This window comes from Aptenodytes forsteri, unplaced genomic scaffold, assembly GCF_000699145.1.
Source record: "Aptenodytes forsteri isolate BGI_AS27 unplaced genomic scaffold, ASM69914v1 Scaffold482, whole genome shotgun sequence".
Classification (NCBI taxonomy): Eukaryota; Metazoa; Chordata; class Aves; order Sphenisciformes; family Spheniscidae; genus Aptenodytes; species Aptenodytes forsteri.
The window spans coordinates 295476-318783 of record NW_008795046.1 but is presented as its reverse complement, the minus strand read 5'-3'; the positions used below and the strand labels follow the sequence as shown (position 1 = coordinate 318783).

Below are 23308 nucleotides of genomic sequence, written 5' to 3'. Positions count from 1 at the left end.
GGAACACACACACACTTTTTGAAGAGCTTTTTTTTCTTCACTGACAGGAGTTAAATTCTATGTTTTTTCTTAAGAAAAAAATAAATACCAGGTAATAACAACCCTACATGTGTAACAATGAAAACCAAGTCGGAATCTACAATAAATAAAGGAAGGTGAAATTTCTTAAAAGATTACACATGGTCTCTTACCACAAGCAATTTCGCAAACTCAGTTGACTGTGATGCAGCACGTCCTATTTGAGAAACGTTTACAATTTACCTCCTTTGCAGCTCTCTGCATTTAGACGATGACTTCACTACACAATTCCACTTGAAAGCCATTCTATTATTTCACTGATCCTTGGACACCTTGTTAGACTTTATACTGCAGAAAAAGCTTAATAAACTAAGAAAGCGCTTAACAGGTTTAGAAAAATCTCTCTATCTGTAAGTGTTTCAAGGTGGCAGCCAGCAGTGAAGGCCTTTGTGGATTCCAGATGGTGCTAAAGCTCCCCCCTTCACACATTTGCCTGGAGCTCTGCCATGTCAAGAAATGGAATAATCTCACGAAACCTCTTCTGGCTGAGCTATAACATGTTTCTCAGAACTTTGTGAAGAAGTTACGTTTGCATTCATATTATTCTTCAAACTGCCTGCCACAAAGACTGCTGTAAATAATGGTCTATGTAGACCCTAGTATTCTGGTTCTCATTAAAAACTGGCAGTGTCCCAAAAAGTCACATTTTCCTCAAAAATGCACAAATACCTTCCCTTCTTATTGCCTTCATTGGGTGTCACTTTGCTTAACACCTAGCTAACACTATCCCCTTGCAAAACTGTTGCTCTAATTGTGAAGTATCCAGCTTTGTTTCTTTTTTCTTTCATTTCTTCTTTCTTTTTCAACAAAGAAGTGGTTGGTTGAAGTTCCTTTAACTTAAAACTCTGTCTCTTCACCCTGTGGTTTATTAGAAATTAAAAGCAGTGCAAAAGTAGCACATACCCATAACAGTGTGAGAACATTCCTGTTTTAGTGCAAAGCACAGATCACAATTCCACCATCTCGGACAGTCCTGAGTGCCAAATCAAGACACAGTTACTTCACCAGATAAGAGTGTTTCATCATAGTTTGCTCCCACTAAGTAGTCACCCCTCTGTTCTCAAGGCTCTTTTCAGAACCAGAATTTGCCCATGTGATATTACTGTAGTTCAGATCCCTGTTTTTAAAATATTATTACGCTTCCTCACCCTTTTAAATAAGGTCAAACAGTAGTTAAAAACCTCAGCAGAGAAGTTAACAAGATCCCTCATGACCTGAGAGCCAGACTCATAAGAAAGTCTACCAAAGCATGAAAGCTTCACAATAGTAATTTTCCATGTGTCTAGGACTTAATATTTGACCAGCAAACCATTTTAGGAACCACAACTGGATTCATACAATTATTGCACTTAGCCTACAGAAGAACAAAATTTTATTAAGGGAATCTTTCTGCCATTCTAGGCACATATACCAAGAATACATTTATCTAAAGCACATCAAATGCAAGCTGATAAGGTATCACCCTATTTCTGTCCACCAGGTTAATTTTAGGATGGCAACCAGATTTAAGAGTCATGTAAAAAGTGAACAAACCAAGTGGGGGAAAAAAAAAGTCAACCTGCAGTTTTACTATGCTCTTTCATCCATTAAAAACCAGAAAGCCACAGTAAATTAAAGAGGGTTGATGATTTCTTCTAACTTGATGAATTCTCTGATCAAAAATCTGACAACAAGATGAGAATAGGACATATCATTATGCCCATGTAGATTTTCTAGTTGAAGTTTGTAGCAGCAAACTCACTTGAGAATTCTGAATTTGTGTGTGGGGAAGGCTGGGATCTGCCACCAAACAATGTATGTTGTATTGTTAGATAAGCGCAAATTGGGGTAAATTAATTTATGAGTAATGACTAAAAACTTGGGCAAATGACTGAAAAAGATGTGCTGATACAATAGCCTAAAAGTAAACCCATTTATTCTCCTCTGTACTCAACAATCTCTGCACACACAAATCCACCTACGTGCAACACTAACAGGGCAAGCAACAGGCCCATGCTGGTATCAGATAGATTTGCAATCTTAACACTTTCTTTTTTAGTAAATTTGGCCCTGATGTTGCACTTCTACAAAAAAAAACAAACCCAAAAAAGTACTCCAGAATTAGCCTGTAACATCACTAGGATAGTAACAAAATATTCCTGGGTTGTTACTTGTGTTACAGAAACACTGAGGACATGCAAAGTAGGAATGGGTCCTATGCTTGATCCCAGGACAAAGCTGAGGGAACGGGAATTAACATAAAAGCAAAGCAGGAGACAAAATGTCTTGTTTATTTTTGATTGGAAGGCAATGTCACAAAGGGATAATTTTATGCGGGGGTGGAGGGAAAGGAGACATTGCAAAGGGATAACTTAACAGTAGCAGTGAAAGGATGAGGAAGGAGACGGTAGCAGGCTGTTGAAGAGCATGGTTGGAAGGCTAGTAGTCAATGGACATAAGACAGACAAGTCAAAGCAAACATTCAGAATATTCAGATCATCCTGAGTTCAAGTGGGAGAAAGTGGTCCAACTGGAGTCAACCGCTTCCTAGGACTGGGGAGGTTCCTGCTGCCCAAAACGCACACACACATGTACATATGAGAGAGAGCGCATGAGAGAGTGCGAGCCCAGCTCTTCCTCCCCCAGCTCGTGTCTTAATGATGATGTCTATGCGTTTCCATGGCACTTCCCTAGAATGTAGTTCTGCAGTCCATCAGGCTAAATTACAGAATGGAGACAGGCAGATGACTGGATTAAAAAGATGTCAGGGAAGTTCAAGGTTGACATCACAGACAGAATTGGTCTGGAGCTTTCATAATTCAAAAGATACGAGCTATGAAACTGCAGCCATGGGAACCCATAATTCTGCAGATCCAGTAAGACCACCATTCAGCTGTTCCTCTAGAGTTGCATCTTAACAGCTCTAAGACTAACACAGGTTTGTAAAACTGAAACTCGACCTGCTGTTCAAATCTTTTGCCACAGGACCTAGAGCAGCTCCTTATAGCTCCCACATGAACTAAAGATACTTCACCTAGCGATTCAGGTCGTAACATTCAACTTTTAAGTCCCCCTAGGTTACTTATAATTCTCTTCCTTGCCCAACCAGTTTTGGTGCAGCATGCAACCTTAATTTACTTCAGCTCCCAGGAGTCACTCAAGGCTACTGAATCAAGATCACAAACCCAAAAGAAAAATAGCCCTTACCTTAAAACAGCTCTAACTCCCTGCAATGTAGGGAGCTCCCTGCAATGTAGGGAGCTCCCTGCAATGTAGGGAGCTCCCTGCAAAAGCTGCAGCACCACCTCACCTGTAACCCTGAAGTTTTTCAGGATAGAAACACCCTTAAGTACTACACAAATATTCCACACCTCCTCTAATGCTCATTGCTACCTAAAACTGTCCGAGCCTCCCAGGCAAAGTGTGCATAGCTCATAGCCTGACATATTCAAAAAACCCACTACGCATCATTCACACAACCCTGTGATCTGTGCCCAACTGACACACAGCTAAAACAAAGGTCTCCTGGGGTTGCAAGTCAATTCAGGACACCCTAAATACCATTCTGGTTGCACGTGTGTATTAACTAATGAAGCAGTGTTACACAGTAAGCAGGAAGGAAATTAGTTGTGCCTGTTTCCCATTACAAGGCAGTTAACAGCCCTTTAAAAACCTCTCCCTGCAATGTAGGGAGCTCCCTGCAATGTAGGGAGCTCCCTGCAATGTAGGGAGCTCCCTGCAAAAGCTGCAGCACCACCTCACCTGTAACCCTGAAGTTTTTCAGGATAGAAACACCCTTAAGTACTACACAAATATTCCACACCTCCTCTAATGCTCATTGCTACCTAAAACTGTCCGAGCCTCCCAGGCAAAGTGTGCATAGCTCATAGCCTGACATATTCAAAAAACCCACTACGCATCATTCACACAACCCTGTGATCTGTGCCCAACTGACACACAGCTAAAACAAAGGTCTCCTGGGGTTGCAAGTCAATTCAGGACACCCTAAATACCATTCTGGTTGCACGTGTGTATTAACTAATGAAGCAGTGTTACACAGTAAGCAGGAAGGAAATTAGTTGTGCCTGTTTCCCATTACAAGGCAGTTAACAGCCCTTTAAAAACCTCAACAAATACATACTTTGGGGGCAAAATTGTCCAATTTATATCACTACTTCAAACCAAAAACTGCATCTACATACATAGGGGCTGCACAAATGCTTCTGTCACTTTCAAGAAGAAAGGTTAGGGGAAAAGTATTTAAGCTAGCACAGCAACAAAGCACTAACTTCCCCACATCTGAAAAGCAGACACTTCAAGTCTGTCCTAGAATAGTGCCAGGACCATGTCTTTTGTAGCCTATCAAATTTCAGTTAGCTGCGGTCAATGTGCTAAACTTCACAAAACCACAACTTACATGTGTTCGGCACAAATAGCTGTTAAATCTCTGAATATGCCAATCACAAAGATCCTTACAGGTCTGGATGGCAGAAAAGCAAAGCAGCAGACCAAGGTCATTCAGGCTTGCAGTTTAGAAGAGACTATGGATAAAGATGAACTGCAAGGCAGATGCCCCCTTTAGGGTGACCCTGCACGGTCCAGTCCCCCCACCTGTCCAGATCAAGGGACCTTTAGATCCACACTATTTCCACCCCTCCCCACAGCCCATATGCCTGGATTTTCTTCCTCACCATGAAAGAAAAGAAAGGATGGGGAACACTGTATGTTCAGGTCTTGCCCTAGTATGCAGCTAAGATGTGTCCATGACTCACACCTGAAACACAAAAGTGCTCTTAGATTCTAGTTAAAGGGAGCTCTTCATGAATGTTAGGCCTCAGCTCTGTCAGCGGGTGGTGTTTGTAATGCTCTCTACTTCACAGCCCTTGCTTCTGACAAAGATCTCTAAGGGATATTAGTACATCTCCACTTTACAGTTGCAGTAGCTTTAAATCCACATTAGATCATAGATCTCCAACACTTGCTTTCTTTCCTATAAAGTTACAATGATTTTCTGTACCTGATCTACATCTTAAGTCATTTGCAGGAACACTGGGCCATTTAAAGCTATTGGGACTAGAAAGATAATCCAAAATTGCCCAACCTTCTCCCACTGACTCTCAGATAGTCCCTGACAAAACTGTCCCCTCTAGCTGGCCCATGCATTGGATAGCAGCCCTCTACCAATTACTAGTCATTTCCTTTACAGAGGACTGTGGAACTTGGTTGTAGCCTGGATGCTGGTCTGGGAGGAAATGCAGAGCAATAGATTTTTGTCATTGCTTTCTCAATTTATTTTAAAAAATAAATTGGAAATTATACAAGCAGTTGCTACAGTAGAAGTTAAGGATGCAGAAAAAACCAAAACTTCAGACCTTAGATTGTCTGTACAGCTTAACTTTGCCCCTTGCAGATGTGTATCTCTACATTACAAGAAGCAGAACGCTTACTAGTAGTGAGGAAGACCAGTGTTCCATGCCCAAGGCTTGGGTCTCAGCAGAAAGGAATTATTCTCCTTGCTTTTCTATCTCCTATGTATAATACCGCTGTGTGAGAGAGCTGAGGCTACACAGGGATCCCTAAGTTAGGGATTTTCCAGTTTCAGTGCTATAGTCTTTGTAACCTCGCTTCTAGTAATTAAATACAACAAAGTAATACCACATTGCAGCAATGCCCAAGAAAGAAAGATCAGAGCCTAGTGCCTGCCTAAGAATCCATTGAAAAGACTATCTGGGATTTTTAGTTTCCAGCTGGAGACACATCAAAAGTAGACAAAGATCCCTGAAGTTCACATGTCACTAAAGGAAAGGTAAGGAAAACGACCACTCCTGAGTACAGTTAAGTGCCGGTCAAAACATTCAGAATAGTTAAAGTGGATGCAGCCAATTTGCTACTGGATTAAATCAACATAAAGCTTTGAAAAGCACTATGGCCAAGAGCTTCTAACAACTGTAACCCCTTATTCAATAAATAAATGAAAAATTATGCAACATTATCTAGAATATAAAAGATACATATAGGCAGGGGGATAATTACAGCAAGCATTGTCAGAAGGTGATCAAATAGTCAGTACAATGCTGCTTAAAAAAACCCCCAACAACCACCTCCTCAGACTTAATAACCCAGAGCAGTTACTCTTCTGTGAGCAGGTATTTATCTACACCAGCAGGGGGTGACAAAATGTAATAAAAGTCTGTAAGTGAAGGTGGAATCCAGCTGTTTGGTACTCGAGCAAATGGATTAAGAGCCATATTAACACTTTCCTGCACCAGAAAAGTTGTGAACTTAATCCTGACACTTTTATGTGCATTTCTGTCCACGAATAATTTCTCAATCGCCTTTAACGTTGGTCACTAAAACTAGATGATCTCCTCCAACTACTTGAAGAGATTAGCTTAATCTGAGATAAGAGACATTTGTTTCTCAAGTCTAAATCCAATTATTAAACTATTTTCTACTACCAAACCCAAAGCACCTCCTACAAGGAAACCGATTCTTACAACTCTCAACCAGAGAAAAGTCTGTAGCTGCCAAGGCCAACAAATCAGCACTGCTGGCAGAAAGTGTTTGGATGCTGTGAGCAAGTGCTGCCCTCTCCTGGCAATTTATTTCCTCGAGCTATTATCACCTCCCCAAACCTTGTGTGCTGTAAACCATTACAGTGAAGACGAAAAGGGAGCTATAGGATTTACTTCTATTGGTTGCTAGATCCAGCCAGAGGCATTTTTGTGCCCTAAGCCACCTTCCCTGTGAACAGTGCCTCCAAGACTGCTGCCCAGTTTCCTTCAGCACATGCACTGCACCAGGCTGCAAACCTACAGGCAGCAGCGAAGCCTACATGGCAGGAAGGAGCTACCAGCTGTTGGGAGGACAGGTCCTAGCCTATGGCCTGGCCATGCCCTGCTGTCTTCTCCAGCAGCCCGACAGCGCACGTCCACACACCACCTTTACTGGCTGTAGCCCATGCATTCGATACCACAGACAGATGGGCTACCAGCCTGTTTCCAGTCCTGTTGGGCAGCTAGGGAGTAGTCATCGTTACGCCTTCAGTTGTGTGCACCCTTGAGTGAATTAAAATGAAAGAGAGAAGCAGAGGGCGAAAGAAAGCAGTTCTGGCAGTTTCACAGGCAATGATGGCCAAGGCATGACACTGCCACCAGCTCAGTTGGCAGGGCAAATACTGCCCAATTCTTGCCCAGAATCAGGGGTGGGTGCCTCTCACAGCCCTTTCTCAGTCCCACTGGAGATGGCTTCAAAGCTATGATGCCTGTCCATGCATTCACTGCACTGAAGATACTGGTGAGTGTTCCTGAATCAGGCAAGGATTCTGAAGTATTCTGACTGAGGCAGAGCTCATTCACAGGGGAAGGAAGTAAACTGCCACGAAATGCAAGCCACTCTAGTAATCTTAAAGGATTTAGGAATAGGTCTAAGAATTGCAAGACTTCTCCAAAGGCTATCAGTTTTGTTTACGGTTATGACTGGAAGTCATGTATAACAAGCTCATGGCTATGTCATGTCCCCGATTCTGAAACAAAGGATGTTGAGCTCCTCAGCAATCCTTTAAGTTGGGGGGCGGGGGGGCAAAACCAGAAATAAAGACCCGTAACACAAGTTTGCAACATAGCTCATAACAAAAGAAACCAAAACCCTTCTGACTTTCTGTAGCAACAGGGGCACAGGCAGCAGTGCAGAGGGACCTTACAAAGCAGTAAGGGGGTAGCAGACATTTGTCTTGGCACACCAATGCTCTCCTTGCAGAAAAATTCAGCGCTTTTTCTCCTTTTTGCTGTGCAATAAGGATGACTTCCCAGGGGAAAAAAGCTTGCATTCTCTAAGCCCTGCCAAGTCCTTCTGTACGTATTAACTTCTGAGAGCTGCTGCCAATCTTCATTCTTGAGCTACAGCACAGCTTCTTTTTTTTCTTTTTCTTTTTTTTCCAAACCAACAGTTGTATTACCTTAAATATGATAGCAATGGGAATATCTTCTGACAGAGTGTTGTGCCTCAGGTAAAATCTTCCTTGTTTCACAACCATATTTGTTCTGCTCTTCTTCTCATGAGTGGAACTGAAGTTAAAAAAAAAAATACATTATGTCAAACAGAAAGTTTGCACTGACACTCCTAGAATCTTCTGTAAAAAACTTACCAAGCTTGAGCAATCTTTCAGCTGAACTAATCCCACTTCCTCCTCTTTTAAAAATTACATTAAAACAGCCAGACATCACCCCATAACACCAAGGTAACAGGGTATTATCACCTGTGATGGGTAAGGTCAATATTTGACTTAAGCAAGTAGAAGCCTGTACTTTTCAAAATCATCTTTGCATGGTTTTATCATCGACTTGGATGTAACCAGCAAGGTCAAACTGTGCACAAGTACTGTGGCAACAACAGTAATGAGATAACAGTACTTTTGTTGTACATTTAACCTCATCTAGGCTTACTGTGGAACAGTAAAGGAGCTAGGAGAGATGTGTGAGAGGCTTCTGGAGAAGAAAAAACAGCCCTCACACTGAACAGTGACAAGCACCATATTATACCAGCATGCATCTTAAAAACAAAACCAAAAGGCAAACAAAATATAAATAAGACTCAGTCAAGTAGGAAAGGCCAAATTTAGACTACCTTGCCATTTTCAATCATTTGTGTAGTACAAAAATATTTGATTTTTGTTTCCTTCTCAATTGCCTTTAAAAGCTTTTACATCAATTTGATTTAGAGAGTCAGACAAAAGGTTACATCCAATTTCCACCGCAGTAACTTCATGTTACTTGCTGCAAAATGAGACCAAACACCATCAATCAGGAAGTGTGCTTTGTTATGTTAAAAATTAGAACTTGCTTTTGCTAGTCTGGGATGAATCCTGAAGCATATGAGCAACTCCCACTGATTTTTGTGGGAATACTGTACTAACTGATTTTGGGATTGATGTTTTAGTGTACAGTAGCAAGAGAGGGGCATTGAATGTTTACAGCTTTTTCCCGTTAAACTATACTAGGAAGAAAACAACACAGCTACTTCAACCACAACAATGAACTTTCAAAGCTTTGGTTTTATCTCCTTTATGTAATTGCAGGCATTTACCATACCTGGTAACAGAAGCGCCAACTGTGCCTTTTCTATCAGCTTCCACAATGATTCTGTTTTTGGATAACTGCTCTTGAATAAGAATGACTTTCTCTACACCTTTAACAATGAAATAGCCACCTATTCAATAGAAAAGAAAGATTTTGCATGTCAGTACCCTTGCGCCTTACTCACCTCCTTCAATATGCCTTTGAATATATATTATTAGAAAGTAAACAGTAAGTACACAAAGGACAAAACAGGAGAGTAAATTCTCCCTTAAAAGAGTAAAGAACAAACTCTGTGTGGAACCTATGGTAACTACAAAAATGTTCCACCAGACTAAACAGAACCTTTGCTAGGTTCACATGTAGTATTTGGGATCTAAGACTTTATTTGGGAAGTACTTGGACACGAAGAACTCACAGGCAGACCAAAAACTGCAAAGCTGTAAAAAAACCCAAACCAGTAAGGCAACCATACTTATTAAAAGATGCTATAGAATTGTTAGTTCTACAAATTAGGTAAAAATATTGCCTGTCAGAAGAGTATAAGGACATCAAAAAAACCTGGCCATTTCAGATGCTTGGTATCAAATAAAGAGAGTAAGTCTTCCGTAATTACCAACTCGCTCTCTCCAGCACTCCAGGGAGAAATTTCTTTTGTATTACTTTTAAAAATGTATTTTAATGCCCTTGTTTTATTGAAGACAATATAAGGAATCTGCACATGACCCATGTTAGATTCCTTTCTTAAATTGTAGCTATCTATTAATGCTCCTCCAGCACAGCATGTCATGTCACTGTATCTTGCCATCACAGGCAAGCACAGCACATGTCCAGTGCATGCTTCAAAGGCAGCAGATAAAAACCAAAGAAGTTGCTTGTTATAACCCTTCACCTCCTCTCTACATTTCAAATACTATCATGTAACACTTTATTCTTGCTTTACAAAAGGTGGCAAATGAGAGTTCCTGCTCCGGAGGACAGCATTATACTCCACTGATCCCTGATCCACTCATTATACTCCCCGATGCACTTCAGTTTCATGAACGAACTCCATCTCTGTTCCCATATAACACATCACTGTACAATACTATACACACTTCTCAACTTTTTCAAAATTTTGGTGTATTGTTTTTGTGGTTGAAAACTCCAGTCTGCAAATACAAACATTCCATGCTGTCAACCATTTCTTACTATTTTCAAAAGCCTGCCAATTTCTTTTAGTTACAAGCATACACTTGGGAAGTCCCCACGACTTCACAGTGGCAGGAAACATACCAATGGGGTATTTCTTTGCTGAGAAAGATTTAAAACTAAAAGCACAGATGGGAAAAAAGAACATGAGTGCAAATGTACCTGGATCTAAAGGACATTCGTTAAGTTTGGCAAATTCTGCTGGAGTTTTCCCAGTAAGAACACAATTGGAGCTACGCAGCATTATAGGCATTCTGCAAGAAAGTAACAGTTACACTTTTACTTTGATTCAGACAGATACTTAGATTCAGACAGAAAAATATGAATAGTCAAATTCAGAACAAACCCCATGCTGAACAAACTGGAGAAAACACATTTAAGGTAATTAGAACACATGCAAGCTATGAACAACAGGTTTGTCCTTTAATCCCACCTTATTTCATTGAACATGTAGTTTGAAGAGAGACCTGAAATTAGACATCTACGGCAGAAACTGCAGACTTCCTATTTAATTTTTATGTAGCTACTATAGGCATCCATGACAAGCACAGTCACCAAGGCCAATGATTACTAGTGCAAAGACTCCTGGTCCCCAAAAAACAGTACAGCCTGCATGTTCTTACATGCCATTGCAGATCCACTGTTACCAGCTTTAATTAGAAAAAGCTAGTTCAGATCTGATTCCCCACATAGTGATCACACCTTATGGCTGCAGACAGATAGTGCCTCTAATACATAACCTAGGCACAAAGTTTCCCCAGTAGTAGCTCTGATTTCTCTGGTGTCTTAGCACAGAAGCCTGCAGCAATCATTTTGTGAAGCAGCATGAAGTGGTGGAAAAATATTCCAAGAAATTAAAAACAAATTCTATGCTTAGGGAGGTAAAAAAAAAAGAGAAACTAAAGATGCACAGACTGGATATAAGGCAAAACTTCTTCACCATGAGGACAGTCAAGCAGTGGAACAAGCTGCACGGAGAAGGTGGGCAGCCTCCATCCATGGAATTCTTCAAGACCTGACAGGATAAAGCACTGAGCAACCTGGTCTGATCGCAGAGCTGATCCCATTTTGAGCAGGAGGTTGTACTAGAGACCTCCTGAGGTCTCTTCCAACCTGAATTATTCTATCATGCTGTGATGAAGTCAGGGAATGTTCACGTTCATTTGGTTTTGTGTGTTTACACTGCAGTCTAGGAATTTGGCTCATTCAACAACTAACTAGCAATGATTTTGCAGTTGTTATTAAAAAGAGTACTTTTATAGTCAGCTTCATAATGTACCTTTCCACTCTCAGATTTGTCATTAAAACTTTTGAAAGAGAGCATACTTCACTCCCAAAGAAAAAGCTGCATTTTGCACAAGATAAAAGACCTCCATGCCCTTTAGTCTCTTCTACAAAAAAGTGGACTTTCGATCCAGCTTACAGAATTTCACTCCTTGGTGGACAGCCTTTGTAAGACCTATGTTCCAGGTGTTTGCTAAGACATATTTTGACAAAATTTATCCATGAGTTCTATATGTAACTATTTGCAACCTCAGAGATATTTCATTCAAAATTACTCCAACAAAAATTAAGATTACACAGCTCTTGCTAACAAAGTTATATTTCTTTTATTCAAATCTTATCAATTATTTGAATTTCTTGGCCATTTTCATATTCTTATATCTTAAAAGAAAACTGATGAACTCAAAATTCTGTATTTTTGAAGAGGATAAAAAGCTATCTTGTCACTACAGTGCTCTACACAGATAACCTACTTGCTTCAGTCATTTCACTGAGAAAGTGTTTCCTAGAGATAAGAAGCTTCACACGACAATCATAATCTTGTATCACAGACACGATAAGCCTAATGCATTGGCTATTTATATCAGAAACAGTAACCAGTTGGCATAAGGAAACTCAAAATGGAGTACGTAAATGCCATCACTGAAAACTCCAGTGAAACAGATGTCACCAAGTACCTATTCTTTATTTCACTTGCAAACAATAAAATATTTTGCAGCTAACATAAGACACTATAGTAAGTCATTCTCCTTTTGAGGACAGAACCTAATTTTTTAAATATCTGAAGTTATCAGGAAGAACGGGAAGAAAATAAAAAAAAAGAAAAAGGGAAAATAAAGTTACTGAATTTCTGTGCATAAAGACACAGAAAATGGGTACACTAATTTGGAATGCTATTAAGCATTCAAAGGAAATTTTCCTTTTTAAAGATACAAAGATATTGCCCTGGGGTTTTTTTGTTTCTAACACACATAGGTTATCAGTGACTCTGCCAAACAACAGAAATAAGAGACGAAAGAACACACAGCTTTCCTGTCCCAGTCTGAACCGCATGTCAAACAAGAGCATTGTATATACTCACCTGGCAAAAGGAAACCAGCATAGTACCAGGGATAGATGAGGAAAGTTATTCCCCATGGAAATAATAACTGGATATTAACAGTTTTTAACAGCAAAAAGACTTTTTGCATGTATGCCCTTAAAATCAGTCGGATGACATAACTTTATTTTTTAATGGAGAATATTTACTTTTTTTGCCGTGACCTCACTTCATAGGAGAAAGAGAAGAATTTACAGGAACAGGCCTTAATGTAAGATGCAAGATACTAGTGCTGGGCAGTAATTTAGTCTTTTCCAGTATATTATGGATGCTTTTTCAGTCTTCTTCACCCCATTTTTTTTTTTTTTAAGAGACAGAGGTAGACAAATGTCTAGACTAGTTTTTTTGTGCTTCTTTTAGCTATAACTTATCCTTTCAAGTACTGTCTTTTGTATACAAATTGATAACGTGCTTTGGTGAAAATGGACATTTACTTGAACTTTGTTCTTAGCCTATAGCACACACCATGAAATAATTCAAAGGACTCAAATTTAGATGGTCTTTTAAAAACTTTTCTTTTCTTAAGAAATTACTTAGAACAATAAACTGTTACTACAGCTACAAAAGCTTGGTTTTGTAAATGCATTGCTGTGTATCATGTTCTACTGACAGAGTTAAAGTTTTGTTTTTTTTTTTTTATATGAAAGCTTAAAATTTCACTACAAGCAGCGTAGCTCCTTAAGTACCTATCTTCTCTTTCCTGCCAGTATTCCACCTTTGGTAAGATGCATAGTCACACAGTAAACAATCTCTGTAAGGCACTGACCTTTAAAGCCAGCAGGGCTGGTCTTTAAGAAACCTTGTCTACAAAAGACAGACATCTTTATTGCCTTTAAAATGGAATTTTGCTTTCAACAGATGCTAGAACTGCCATGTATTTTGCTTTTTTGGTATGGTTAAGAGCTTGTTTTTCTCCCTAAGGCACGTTATTTTTTCTTTAAGAAATCAGATGTCCTTCACAATACTAATAACCTCAAGCCATTTGACAGCCTTTAGAAAAACAAAACCAGTAAAAAATTCTCAACATTGCTCCACAAAGCTCAGCCTTGGCTCTAAACCAAACCAATTTTAAAGGACAGCTTAACCTCATACAGAAGAATTAATGCTTGCTTTACTGGCTTTACCATCCACCTTCCACAGACATATCTCTACATATTAAGTATGAAAGACTGAGTAATTTGGCTACAAAGCAAACATGATTATTTTCATTTTGCAATAATGCAATTTGCAGCTCCAGGATTCTTTCTTATATTTCCCTCTTTGGTTTTTTATCAATATAAACATGGACAACATCCATCCTTATATCCATCCTTCTTTGGAAGGAGACAGATTTCCAGAATCTTTTGCAAAACAAAATCTTATAACAGAACCTAACAGTCACATCCTGTACAGCTGTTGACATCAAGATTTGCCTGCTCACTCTTTCTTTTAACATGGAAGCAAGGTTAGCCTACATTGATTTTGCAGTAAAAACTCTTCCCAATACAGTGGCAAATGAAAACTAACAGCAGAAGCTCGACATACAGTATCTTACCTGCCAATGGGTAATGCATTGCGTATGATCCTCTGGCTACCTCGTGTATATTCAATGTCCACTGTAATCGGGGCAGAATAAGTCATGTCTCTCAGGCGGCACTAAAAGGAGAACAGTCATGTGGTTAGATGTTGGCTTACAAGCTGAAGAGTCTCTCTTAAAACATCCCATGCTTGCCCTGTCTCCTGTAAGTCCTCACAAAGAAATCAAGCAAAATGAAGCTTGACCAAGCTCTTCATGGTACCTGGACTACGTTTGACAGAGTCTCCTGTTTAAAACAAAACCAAAAAAACCCCAAATACAATTATTGTGGTGGTTCAAAAGCAGCCAGTGGATCTGTCTTCAGAAGACAGCACTGCAGAGCATAACTTCTAAACTGTTTAATTAAACAAACAGGCCTAATCAGCAGAGCTGACACAAAGACCATACTACGCCACAGGCTCTGAGAGCAGTGCTCAGCTCAGGGACGTTTCTATATGAAGACTCTCAACAGCTGAAGAGTTGTGCTGTCATATGAAGTTTGATAGAAGGGAAACACACGAGAGTGAGAGAGACACTGCGCTACCTTATTCATAAATGAGGAAATCTCACTGTGTGGTACCGTTTCTAAAGATGACTTACAGAGGCTCACTACAGCATCACTTCCTGTAAAGATTCCCAGAATTTGTTTGCAAATTCCTCAGCAAGAGAAGCAGGACATACATATCTAGGACATTATATAGCTCAAGGCTCAATCATTTCTAATCCGATCTTTCCAGTCTGCTCTTCCCAACCTCACTCTATGACTCTGTTGCTAGCTGTTAAGGTATTGCGTATCTTCATGCAAGACAAGGTTTACTGCATTTGCTGAATACAACAAAGCAACTCACAGCAGGTCATTCGTGACCTCGCTGAGCATTCTATACCTTTGAGCTCCAGGATTATAGGTTTATCAGTATTCAGACTTGTACGTTTATGGTTCTATAGTCTTTCAGTGTATTGATTTTGCATTAATAAAAGGCAATTAGGATTGTGCTGTGCATCGAAAATGCAACTGTACGGAAAAATATGCCTCAAGAATCATTGCAAACTGGATGCTCCTCTCCACATTAAAAAGTAAACCATTTCTCCAGTAATAAAACACTGATGTGCACCAGCAGTTTTCAAGCTGTGACTTACAGGAAACTAGGTCCCATTGTGCTCCCAGCAACTTCATCGAATTCAAAAGTATCTGAGAATATTTCCATTTTCTAATTACTTTAAATTCATCTGTATGAATAGTTCATGAAACTCCCATAAGAACTGCATGAGAAGGAGAGTTAGACAGCTTCATTAGTATTACTTGGGGAAAAAAAGGCTTTGGGATTCTTTCTGTGTGCTTTGTCCACACAAGACACAGATATAAAATAAGAATTACACAGTGTAATATTCCAGCACTTGTATTTTTGTATCGCCTTCCTTGAGGTAACTTCTCCTTACATTAGACACCTAGAGGTAAAAGACAGACATGACTTGATCTGCAAGGAAACCAAGGACATAAAACCTCCCAAATTTGGTTGAAAATAGGTAAAAATACTCAGACCCTTAGAAAAATCTGATCATTTTAGGTGCCTTTGGGAAGGAATTTTATAAGCTTCTAACAGAGAAATGTAATGACATAGTCCTAAGTATCCAATCTTTTTGTTTGTTTTGTTTTTTTTTAAATTGCACCCCTGGTTTGACCTGATCAGCATCCTATTTAAGAAAATAACTATGGCCTTCACGTGTGTATAACACACTGAAAAAAAAGAGAAATGATGCACTAGCATTAAGCATCAATGAGGATATATCTGAAATGCAAGAGTAGGTTATTCTAAATTCAAGGTCAATATGCTCTATGAAGCATTTATTTTGCCCTCTTCTGCATGTACAGTCACTTCAGTTATAAAGTAGGCAAGCATTTTAATACCTGGATTCTTGGATATGAGTTGTTGGACACAAACAATTTTTTGCATGCAATTTCATTTATATATAAAAAAATTTTCCTGTTGCATTTTGTGCATGTTCATATCTACTCATTTAACCTTAGCTACACATTTGTGAGATGCATGAGCTGTCCTGTATTACATCCAATTGCACTGTTGATGGCCAAGTTACTGGCCTTACTTAAAATCTTTCCATTGAACTAAATGAGATTTGAGTCAGGTCACTGGAGACAGAAATGTGGCTATGCACAAGAGGAAGCTACTAGATGGTTTTTTGGGAGTTGTTTGTGGTTTGTTTTTTTTTTCTTTTTACAGAATTTCTCCAAAGCACAGAATGTATTTCATGATAGTCTTAAGTGTGCCACATACACTACATGAAAAAAACCTAATCCAACTTCAAGTGTTGGATTTCAAGCAAGGAAAAAAGCATCTGACGTGAACTGATTTATTAGGTTGACAACAGGCTGTATGTAGGTAAATGAGTGCAAGTTCCAAGCTCAGTTCCTGTTCTGAGGACAAAGAGTCCTTGGATATGAGATTGTCAGTACCTCTGTTGCAGTGGTATAAATCTCAAATCTCAATCCTCTCCACAGCAGCAGGAGAGGAACACTTTGTTCCTGAGCAATCTCTGAAGGGAACTGAATGGCTGTAGTTACCTGGAAGCAATCCTAAAAGGTCCAAACCTTATCTTAGTTTATGGCTTTCTTATATGTACAGAAGCTACCTTATATCCTGCCTAAAGCAACAGACTCTCTGATTTCAGTCACAGCAGCATTTGTTCTCCAACATGCATCTTTATTCCAGAAGTATACAACCCATTTGTTAACCTACACGCTTACAGCAGTGCAAAGAAGTTAAATATACTCCCCATAGGGCTAACGTTCTGCAGTTCTTATAATTTTACCAACTTCCATCTGTTTCTGCTCAAAGTTTCCATGTTTGCTCTCTGACGCAAGACTTAAACACTATGAGCAAAAAATCAGAGACATGTTCCCAAGAAGACTGGGAGAGAAAGTGAGACTGAAGTGACCTATGGTGCAGTCAGTAGCAAGGCTAATATTAAAAAGAAGTTAATAAAAACATCAAAGAACACTACACTGTAGTGTGAGGACTTCAGCTCTGTCATAAGGAGAGACACAATGTAGATTAATTAAGCAAGAGAAGTACTTTTCACTACTTTCATGGAAACCCACTCAAATACAGCTACCATGAAACACTGAATACAGCTATTCGCATGTGTCAGGAAAAAAAAAATTTAAATAATTTATTATACAACGTTTAAATCTCTGAGGCTTCTTTCTACAGCGATGGTGGCATGCATCATATCACCTAATGTAGCACGCACGTTCTCAAAATAAAGTTATATGCAGCTGCTATTCAAGACATTCCCAAGATCAAACAAACGAGACAGATGCAAACATTAATACCTCATGAGGTGATACAGGTCGTGTCACATTGAAGCTTTCTTCCACATCTGGAGTACCCACATAGATATTGAGGTACCTGTAATACAAACAGTTCCAAAATGAGCAATAAGCCAAGTATTTATCAGGCGACCTGAAGGAAGCAGAATTCTACATATACTAAAAAATGAAGTTACTTTGATGAACGTCAGTCAATTAATAATGAGCAATGACTCTTCCCAAAGTAACTCATTGTATTTGAGCTGTGTTCTAGTTAGTTAGAATTTAAATTGCACATGCAATAAACCCCAAGTTACCTTTGCAAACAGACAAAAAGAAACTCACATCTGTCACCCAAGATTACTAAACTACAGAAAAATGGTGACATAAGGTATTGTTAACAGCTGGCTATTAAGCCTGCTTCACATGATTATTCTTTAAATCTTCCCACCTTCCAGTGCTCCAAATAAGACATAAGTCATGGAGAATACTCTCTTGATTTATACCTACACAGGCGCCTATAAACATTTTATAGCCAATAACAAACCCATGAGATAGTATGCATGCTACTACTGATACAGAAATCATTTCATGCTTACTTCAAGTACCACATTGGGTCAGCATCACTTGTAACTTTTTCATTGGCCTTCATGATTTTCTTTATCTGGAGGGGGAAAAACCTTCATGATTTTTTTTATCTGGAGGGGGAAAAAAAAAAAAAAAAAATAGAATCATGTGCCTTTTCTGAGTACTAAGAGCCACTCTCTTCCCACCAAGAAAGCATACCTCTACGTTGATGAAATAGTTGAATGAGTCTATGTGCTGTTTCACAAGTCCTTTCACCTGGAAAACACATACATGCAGCAAATAAAATTAGCTTCAATAACATTAATCATACAAGGCAGAAATTAAGATATAAGCATTTATAAGTGCTTTTGGATCTGTGCTAAATTATTTCAGTTGACAAACTTCTGAGAAGTGCCTGGACGATCGGTCTGGTTCTACACTGTACACTTCCAGGTTTACACCAGAGCTCTCATTGTTCTTTGAGTCAGAAAAGTAATTCGGTAACTCTACAAAGTAAACACCCAATAGACTTTGAAATTCGTATAAACAAACAAGAGCCATTGCAAGTCAAAGTATTTTATCAGTTTGACGTTACTTTGAAATTATTTTAATCATTTATAGTATAATTAACCATGCGTGCTCCTTGAGAAAGAAGTTGTCTGCACCCTAACAAGAGCAGCTGGCATAAAGAAGAATGAGAGTGTGCTGGTTTTGGCTGGGATTGAGTTAATTTTCTTCACAGTAGCTAGTATGGGGCTATGTTTTGGATTTGCACTGAAAACAGCATTGATAATACAGGGATGTTTTCATTATTGCTGAGCAGTGCTGACACAGAGTCAAGGCCTCTTCTGCTCCTCACACCACCCCACCAGCGAGGAGGCTGGGGGTGCACAAGAAGCTGGGAGGGGACACAGGTGGGACAGCTGACCCCAACTGACCAAAGGGATATTCCACACCATATGACATCATGCTCAGCATATAAAGCTGGGGGAAGAAGAAGGAAGGGAGGGGACGTTCGGAGTGATGGCGTTTTGTCTTCCCAAGTAACCATTACGCGTGATGGAGCCCTGCTTTCCTGGAGATGGCTGAACACCTGCCTGCTGATGTGAATTTTACTTTTTTTTTTTCCCTGATTCTCTCCCCCATCCCACTGAGGGGGCGTGAGCAAGCGGTTATGTGGTGCTTAGTTGCCGGCTGGGGTTAAACCACGAGAGAGAGGGAGGGCCAATGAGACAGGGGAGATGGAACAGAAGTGGGGTGTGAAAGAGAGAAGTCAATAAGCAAGGAAACAGTCACAGGAGGGCAGGACACTCATAAGAAATCTGAGTTTGGTTTGTAGGCAGGAAAAGAGAGAACATGCCCGGGGGTAATATCACACAGAATAAACAGTACCCCATTCCCCCAGGTAATGAGTTGATATAGTACGTTTCAAGGATTTAAGTTTAAGGTGTTTAGAGCAATCAAAAGAAGGGGGATTATACTAAGTAAAAGGATCTAGAATTAAAGAAAAAAAGAAATATTTTGGCTTGAAGGAATACTAAGAGAAGCATTCATCTTGTTAATAGATTGGCATTTGCAGAAATAAAAAGTGTAACTACCCTATGGTGCTTAGTTGCCGGCTGGGGTTAAACCACGAGAGAGAGGGAGGGCCAATGAGACAGGGGAGATGGAACAGAAGTGGGGTGTGAAAGAAAGAAGTCAATAAGCGAGGAAACAGTCACAGGAGGGCAGGACACTCATAAGAAATCTGAGTTTGGTTTGTAGGCAGGAAAAGAGAGAACATGCCCGGGGGTAATATCACACAGAATAAACAGTACCCCATTCCCCCAGGTAATGAGTTGATATAGTACGTTTCAAGGATTTAAGTTTAAGGTGTTTAGAGCAATCAAAAGAAGGGGGATTATACTAAGTAAAAGGATCTAGAATTAAAGAAAAAAAGAAAGATTTTGGCTTAAAGGAATACTAAGAGAAGCATTCATCTTGTTAATAGATTGGCATTTGCAGAAATAAAAAGTGTAACTATCCTAACAGCAGTGCAAACCCCAGCCTTGAAAAGAGTGCTAGCTGATGTTGAGACACTTGCTTACATGCTCACAGAGTGCTTTAAGCTTTGAAACATCCAATGACAACTGACACATTACAAGACTTAATACAGAAAACAGATGCATTTACATAATTCGCATGACAGGCAACAGTTCGTTCTGAAATTATTAGAAAGAAATGGGAAGCTTAGAATGACAAATCCAGCTGCTCAGCAAAGCCTCCATGGGTTAAGACAAAGGAGGAATGACTCCAGAGCAAAATTCTTTAGATAAGAGTTTCCCTAATTTACAAAAACATTGCACATCATATGATATAGGCAAGAAAACATTATGGATTTATCAGTGTCTAGAAATCAGGCTGGTAGTTCTTTCCATTTTTTTATGAGGCGATACCAACAGCTTTATTGAAAGACAACTCCACTATAGAAACTGTAATGCACAACATCAGCTTTGTATAACTGTATCACTGCTGGCATAAATAAACCAACGTGCAACAGAAAGGCCAGACCACCATCAGCAGCCCTAGAGTAAAGGGCTCACTGGCTGGAAATAATGTGGGATGGATACACTTGGCATAAAGCACACAGTAAATTGCACCTCACAATCAGCAGCCCTCCCTCTTTCACAGTCTCAAGAATTCCGACACAGCTTTGTATAACTGTATCACTGCTGGCATAAATAAACCAACGTGCAACAGAAAGGCCAGACCACCATCAGCAGCCCTAGAGTAAAGGGCTCACTGGCTGGAAATAATGTGGGATGGATACACTTGGCATAAAGCACACAGTAAATTGCACCTCACAATCAGCAGCCCTCCCTCTTTCACAGTCTCAAGAATTCTGACATCACTAGCTCAAGCTCGTGATGAAAGTTCATGTGGTTGCTAGGAGAGACACAGAAACAGGATTCATTAGGCCCTGAAGCATCTTCACAGCCCTGCACCACAGTGAAAACATGCACAACCTGTAACTGACTTTTGAACTTTGTTTTCCTGCCAGGATCAAACACTCAAGGGTGCAACAAAAAGAGAAGTGCAGGTATTGAAACTGGGAAGGAAAGGAATTAGCAAAGTGAGGCTGAAAAGAACCTTGCTGAAGCGAGCAACATTTCCGAAGACTGATGATGAGTGCAGAGGTGGCTGCAGTTCCCTGAAGGTACCTATGCGCATCACAGACTTTACCTGCCATCTTTATGATTCAATTTTCATTACTGCCTTTCTCCTTCCCCACTTCCAACTGTTTGTTAGTCCTGTTATTACATCCAGTGGCATTTTATATAGAACTGTGCCTTCAACTAATACCAGACTATATGAGTAGCACTGAAATTAAGGCACTAGTAATCTTTAAGTTCAGTCAAGCTCTGACTTCATGAGGGAAGATACACATATATTCAAGCCTTTGCGGAACCCCCATCTGTGGTTACATGCTTCCTATGACAAACACAACTACAAACCTAACACCACAGTCTTATATTAAGACCATGAATAGGGTCTTCGAGTGTCAGTAAAACAGTAAAATAATCTGGAAACAGTACACATATACATTGTTCATTGAGAATAGCCATAAAAAAATGCAAACCTCTGAAAGGATGCCTCCACAAATTAATCCGTAAATTAATCAAGAAACCAATCTATGTAACAAATTTAGCCATAATTGCATGGAACCAAAAAAAAATATAACTGCAAAATCCACGCAGAAGGCGAGTACAGGTATTCCGGGAAACAGCAAAAGCTAGAAGAGGGGAATGTAAAGTTAGAAAGGAGATGAAGTATTCATGCCATGAAATGAGTGCATAGCACTAACCTTTAGAAAGGCTGGAAGAAGTCTCCATTTTTCCTGAAAACAAAAAACAGTTTGAAATATCTTTCCAAAGAGTGACATCTAAGATGACTGAGCTTTTTTGTTTGTTTTTTTATTATTATTTTTAAACAGTAACATTATTTAAAATCAGATCCATTTAGAAAAAAAAGACTGTCCAAAGCCAACCTAGATGAGGGAGATGACTTGGATCATCTTAGTAAGCCGTATGTACTATGCAGTATTTTACTCAAGATGCAACGGGACACTGTCTTTTCTAAAAGCAACTTAGGTGAGAATATATATTTCTTAGAAAATTCTCTACTACCATGTCCTCATTCAAGAACAACTAACTTTTTTTTTGTCCTGGTAACACTATAAATTATATTCCTAGCAAGAGAAGACTTGCTACAACTTTTACTTTACAAAGTACATGCAAGAATCTCAGTCCTGGGAGCAGCACCTGCAGACATGAGTCTCTGTAAAACCTACCAGCACCCTAACTCCTACAAAGATTTAGCAAAACTATCTAAAGTACTGGCAAGTGTAAGTATATCAAGGTTCCTACAAACTTTTCCCCATTTCTATTCTTCGATGATCACAGGGAACATCACCTTACATCAGCCCCACCTTCTGCCCCCATGGCATGGGGAGTCCACCCCAGATTTGGGATGAGAGATGCAGGTGGAGGGCAAAAGTGAGGAGGACCAGACAGCATAGAATGAGGCTGCATCACTTAGCTCTGGAAGAGCGTATACTATAATATTCACAGAGCATCAGCACCCCATAATTTTAGTTTGACATTCAGCATTTAGAAGTACACAGCAATGCTGTAGCTGTGGTGTAATGTTGTGCCTCACGGTGCAGGAGCACGTTAGAGGAATTCATGGCAAAACACAGCACGAGGCTCTTGGGCTCCATTTCTGACGCGCTCCTTCTATGCAAAAAGCCCAGTCCAGCCAAAGAGACCTGAAACACGGCCTTCACTTCCTCCCTCTCCCCACGCGAGGCAATCAGCAAACTTCACAGGCCCCGCCGCTGAGGGCAGAAACCTCTTTGCTCGCGTTTGCAGGATACAGGCCGGGCAAACGCAGGGGATGGAGACCGCACCTCAGGAGGCCGAGCTCAGGCTCACGAGGAACAGCCCGCGGGCGGCGCGGGGCGGGGCGGGGCGGGGCAGAGACCCCCCTCGCCGACAGGCGCCGCGCATGCGCTGTAGACCCCCGCCGCCGCCCACCTGCACAGGCAGGTGGGGAACTCTGCGCATGCGCGCAGAGAGGCGGGCCCCCGCCCCCTCCCCCCCCCCCCCCCCCCCCCC

At 40.2% G+C, this 23308-nt stretch overlaps 2 protein-coding genes across 4 annotated transcripts in view; both read right to left on the bottom strand.

Moving 5' to 3' along the window:
- TMEM263 (transmembrane protein 263) overlaps positions 1–23308 on the bottom strand; it is a 315606-nt gene that overhangs the window by 269209 nt on the left and 23089 nt on the right. The window lies entirely within an intron of this gene.
- The window catches only part of POLR3B (RNA polymerase III subunit B), an 87229-nt gene that overhangs the window by 62765 nt on the left and 1156 nt on the right, over positions 1–23308 (bottom strand). Inside the window, exons 3-10 of the mRNA XM_009276994.2 lie at positions 21997–22029; positions 18372–18428; positions 18185–18249; positions 17610–17685; positions 14240–14340; positions 10485–10576; positions 9147–9264; positions 8015–8123 (exon numbers count right to left, since the gene is read on the bottom strand). Coding sequence (XP_009275269.1) covers positions 8015–8123; positions 9147–9264; positions 10485–10576; positions 14240–14340; positions 17610–17685; positions 18185–18237 — 549 coding nt within the window. The 5' untranslated portion in view covers positions 18238–18249; positions 18372–18428; positions 21997–22029. The remainder of the gene's footprint in view (positions 1–8014; positions 8124–9146; positions 9265–10484; positions 10577–14239; positions 14341–17609; positions 17686–18184; positions 18250–18371; positions 18429–21996; positions 22030–23308) is intronic.